The sequence below is a fragment of the Phyllobates terribilis genome, unplaced genomic scaffold (assembly GCF_046119375.1).
Source record: "Phyllobates terribilis strain yellow unplaced genomic scaffold, ASM4611937v1 Scaffold_4562__1_contigs__length_59478, whole genome shotgun sequence".
Lineage (NCBI taxonomy): Eukaryota > Metazoa > Chordata > Amphibia > Anura > Dendrobatidae > Phyllobates > Phyllobates terribilis.
This window is the reverse complement of record NW_027367313.1, coordinates 1,854-6,522: the sequence shown is the minus strand read 5'-3', so window position 1 is coordinate 6,522 and position 4,669 is coordinate 1,854. Positions and strand designations below refer to the sequence as shown.

Genomic DNA, 4,669 nt, shown 5'->3' with positions numbered 1-4,669 from the left:
ATTCAAAAACAGACTTATACAAATGTGGGACCATCAGATTTTTCTTGTCTTAAATGTACCTTTGGTAGGGCCCAGACTTACCTTTATCTTTGTGGGTTACCCCTCCCATGTGCAGAGATGAGTTTGCAAGAATCGGGATAAGATTAAAACAAAAGAAATTAGTTGGTCTTACAGAATAAGTTAGGCACAATCCTAGTGTCATATCACAACAACAAAAAGTGTAACAAGAACAAGAAAACCTTGCTTCTATTTCAAGCTTACAAAAAAAAAACACAATTAGACCTTTAATTCATTAGCAATCAACAAATACCAGGCATCAATAACTCCTACAAAGATCCAATGTTTGATGGGTCTATGACCATCCAAACTTGTAGTCAAGAATATAAACAAGCAGCAAAGAGAACGGGTACAGCGCAAAGGCAAGAAGAGACGTCCAAAGAGGGAATGTCGTTCGGAAGCTTCCGAGAATGCCCATCACGACACAAACAATGACTATGACAAGAACCTCGGACGAGAAATCCCATGTTAATCCTCTGATGTAAACAAGCGCTAAGAACACCGATAGACATAGCACATTGTTCATTGTAACTGCTCCATACAACTGGAAAAACGAGGCGAATTAATAAAATTGATTCATCAGGGAGTGATGAAAGGAGGATTAAAAACAGAAGATTACCTCAGAGAATGTAAGAGAAGCAGTCTTCCTCTTCTTCCTGCTAGCAAAGATGATTGCAGAAACAGCTTCACTTGAGTTTGTGGCAAGAGGGAGGAAGATGAAGGAGATGAAGAACGAAGGAATGCTCGTTGCGTCAGAGAAATTATCAACTGCGTCTACTAAAGGATCAGCAAACATGGCAGCAATTATAGTTCCAAACAGCAGCATTAGCACTGCTTTAATGGCGATTTTCTTTGGATTCTCAATAGCTGCTTCGCCCTCTTCGGTGTTGTCTTCACCTCCATCACCCAACAGATCATGTTCTATGGTTGATTCCTGCAATAAATTTGTCAAATGATGAATCAAATTGAGACGCCCTTACTATTGAGGAAATTAGTCGAGCATACCCTATGAACGTCGTTGAGATATTTTCCAGTGTTTGTATCGGATCTATTCCCTCCCGCGTTCAAATCCGCAAGCCATTTCGTAATCCCTTTTGCGAACTCGTCGAACGTAATCTTGGAATCCGCTTCAGTGTCGAACTCTTTCATCACTTTCTCTATAACGTCGTCGTGATCAACACTCATCTCCTCTAGCTCTGCTCCTAGAAGAAAGGCTCTTAGCTCGGATGGTACTAGGTAGTTGTCTTTGTCCACATCAATTATGGAGAACCAGCCTGGCAGCAAAACGATCGAGAAAAGGGTCAATCCATTTAATTTGATTACACAAACTGGAAAGAAATTTTTAGGTATTGAAAAAAACCTTTCTAGAACATGTGGGCGAGGCCTTCCTTCCTCATCAGTCAATCTTCCTAATGCATGTCTCTTCAAATGTGTTAAGAAACCAGAGACTAGCTTTTTGTGCTTCGCGTACTCAATGCGCCTCTTCTGAATCCAAGGTTGAACAATCTGATCCACAGAGTAGAGATTAAAAACTTTAGATCATACCATGTGCATTGGTGCAAAAGAAGAGGGTTAAATCATCAACCTTATACACTAGGTTCATGATAGTGCGGTTGCTTGTTTTTATGTTCAACATTAGTGTTTCCAAGTGGTTTCTATCCGTTCATTTATCCCTAACTTCAAACGTAGGAAAGTATTACAACACATCATAATCGTAGAATGCAGAATGCATCAACGTACAACTATTCATGGGTCCATATACTTTTTAATATTGCAAGAGAAGATGATCTAACGATCTAATCATAAAAAGGCAAGAGAACAAGTGTCAAAATTCAATCACCTGATAAACGCAATAGCTAAGAAGCAAAGCTAGAGAGAGGACAAGTGCAATGAGAACAGCCAAGTGCCTTCCTGACGTTGACTTCATAGCCTGTGGCAATGACAGCAAGGAATGGAGCCACCGAAACAGCCATGATTCTTGCAGCGTAGCTAGTCCATATATCAGTTGAAACTCCAGATTCTGGAAACGTTTTAGAAAAAATGTCAAAGATCACACATGGAGGGGAAATATAGGAGGCAGGCATGGATATATACCAGTTAGACTGAATCCCTTTGTATCAGATCCATCGGTCGCAACCGGTCCTTGAATGTCACATTTCCCCACGATAACGCACGTCCCCAATATTACGGTAAGGAGCATCACGGTGGATCCGGCCAATAATCCCATCCCTACCGAAACTTGACTCTGCGCCGTTGTTGAGTCGCCGGAAAGTCCAGATACTGAATTCAATATTGAGAAGCAATTAAGAGGAAGAATCCAAAATTGAAGGAGAAGAGGACAAAATCAGAATCAGAATTGATTGAGAAAACATCCAAAAATGAATAACCTAGAATGAGGAGAGCATCGGGAAGAGCGCCAAGAACGGGAAGGAAGAGGCCGCCGACGATTCCCAGGGCCCAAGATCTCGAGCAAGAGCTCGCTTCCTGAAGACAAGTAAGTTGCCGCCAAATACATCAAATAGCCATAAACAAGAATCAAGAAGAGATTTCCTATCCATGTGGAAGTGCAGGGCATGAATCCGTATGTTTGATCGCAGGTAGAAGAGGAATTGAGTTCGGCGAGGAGGCATTCGCTTGAAGCCGTAAAAACGGCGTAACTACATCGTGGTTCTGCTTCTGGAATTCGTCGGAGGCGAAGTACGCCGGTGTCCTGGCGGCGGACGCGGCGGCGACTACGAAGGCGAGAAGGAGGGAGAGGCAGGTACAATGTGTGAGAATTTTCCTCGCCATTTTTTTACGGCGAGGCGGAATTTTTGTGTATATATTTAGCTTCGAATATTGAGAGGAAATGAAAGGAATTGATAAAAACGGTTTAATTTATATATGGATGTAATGGAGTATTATTCTTTTTTCCCGCGGTTTGAAACTGTACGTATCCGTGTTGGAAGCGCGGCCTTATCACATTGAGTTCGTGGCGGGAGTGTATACGCTGTACGGCCCCACCTCCCTAATAATGCTATGCAATGACTAAATTTATATGATTGTTAAGTGCACAAATTGCAATTTTTAAATATGTAAACTTTTTATTATTGTATTTTCTTGCGTTAAAAAATGGATCAACTAATTTAGATGGTATCATTTAAAAAAAAACTAACTTAAATAGTAGATGTTATTCCAAAGGTTGGAAAGGTTGGAAAAATCGATTTCCGGAATGACACATCTCGCCGATTTAAATAAATAGTGTGAGAGGTCTCAAAGTTAATGGATCATTGGGTTCGTTTATTCAAAAAAGAAAAAAACTTGATGAAAGATATTATCTTTGATCAAGGAATCAAGGTTTTGAGTTATAACAAACTTACATTATGATTTCACACACTTATCTTTTTTTATAATTTTAACTCTTTATATAATTACTCATATTGATAAAGTTCATGGTTGTATTTTTCAATAATAATTGATTTTATGAAGGATAAAAATTAAAATTATTAGATAATTTTATTGAATGATCGTTTAAAAACATAGAATTAGATATACGATTCATATAGAATTTTTATTTACCAAAACTAAAGTTGTCGTTTCTAATATTAGTGTGTGATTTTTTGTGATATTTCTCTCTCTTTTTTTCAACAGAATTGTTGTGTGAGCATATTAAATGAGTAGTTTGGAGTTGAAATGGATACCTTAATTTCATTAAGAAGATGATTATTCCTAATTATAAATGAAACTTGAAATAAAATGGTAAAATTATTAAAATGATATAATTAATATAATACTTTTACTATCAATATTAATAAATAATTTTGGTCAAGCTATCTAGGGGAGTGACTATTCTAAGAGAGGAATGAAAGATAGGTGGTCGTGGGACTATCGAAATAGACTATTAGAAAGAAAGACTGAAGAATTGCGTATTTGCGGAATGATAGGTGCTCATAAAATCTATTTTTACAAAACTATTTCTTAATTATTCATAAAAAATATTTGATTCTTTTTTTGAAAGAAAACTTAATCTTATATTAGATCAATACACGTAAGGCTAATAATGTCATGTGGGAGATAACAAAGATAAACCAAACTACTATACAGGTTTGAACTTAGACGTGCCGCATGATGAGCAACAACATTTGCGGAATGCCTAACTAAAGAAATTGAAGGCATTACATAGAGCTAGTACATCTTGAACAACTTGAGAGCAATAAGAAACCGAGACCAGGTTAGTTTTGAGATTAGCAATTAACATAGCACAATCCAACTCCACAATGATCCAATTCTAACTCCACTGAATAGCAAGTTGGACAACCCATCTCACGGCGAATAATTCTGCCATTACTGCAACCTCAAAAAACAACACTTGTTTACTAGCAACCAACAACAAAGTACATGAGTTGTCACGAACAACCCCAATCCGAACTCCCCCCGAATGACGTGCGCATCCGCTTTGATTTTGATAACCTCTTCTAGTGGTTTAGTCCATTCAGCAAACCCGCATATCCTTCAATGTTGAGCCCAGATCAGAAAATAATCTGTTATAGTGTGTAAAAATTTAAATCTGGCATGATGGTCCGTATATCTAAGGAACCCCCATACGCAATACATCATTATGTGTAAACCCATG

At 38.1% G+C, this 4,669-nt stretch overlaps 1 protein-coding gene across 1 annotated transcript; it reads right to left on the bottom strand.

Moving 5' to 3' along the window:
- Positions 1 to 352: 352 nt before the first annotated feature.
- LOC141249461 (uncharacterized) lies at positions 353 to 4,358 on the bottom strand. Its single transcript, XM_073669620.1, is given in 10 exon segments — positions 353 to 601; positions 677 to 991; positions 1,063 to 1,327; positions 1,415 to 1,563; positions 1,898 to 1,997; positions 1,999 to 2,077; positions 2,152 to 2,337; positions 2,445 to 2,508; positions 2,510 to 2,789; positions 4,300 to 4,358. Coding segments are annotated over 10 exon segments (1,746 nt in total).
- Between the last annotated feature and the right edge of the window lie 311 nt (positions 4,359 to 4,669).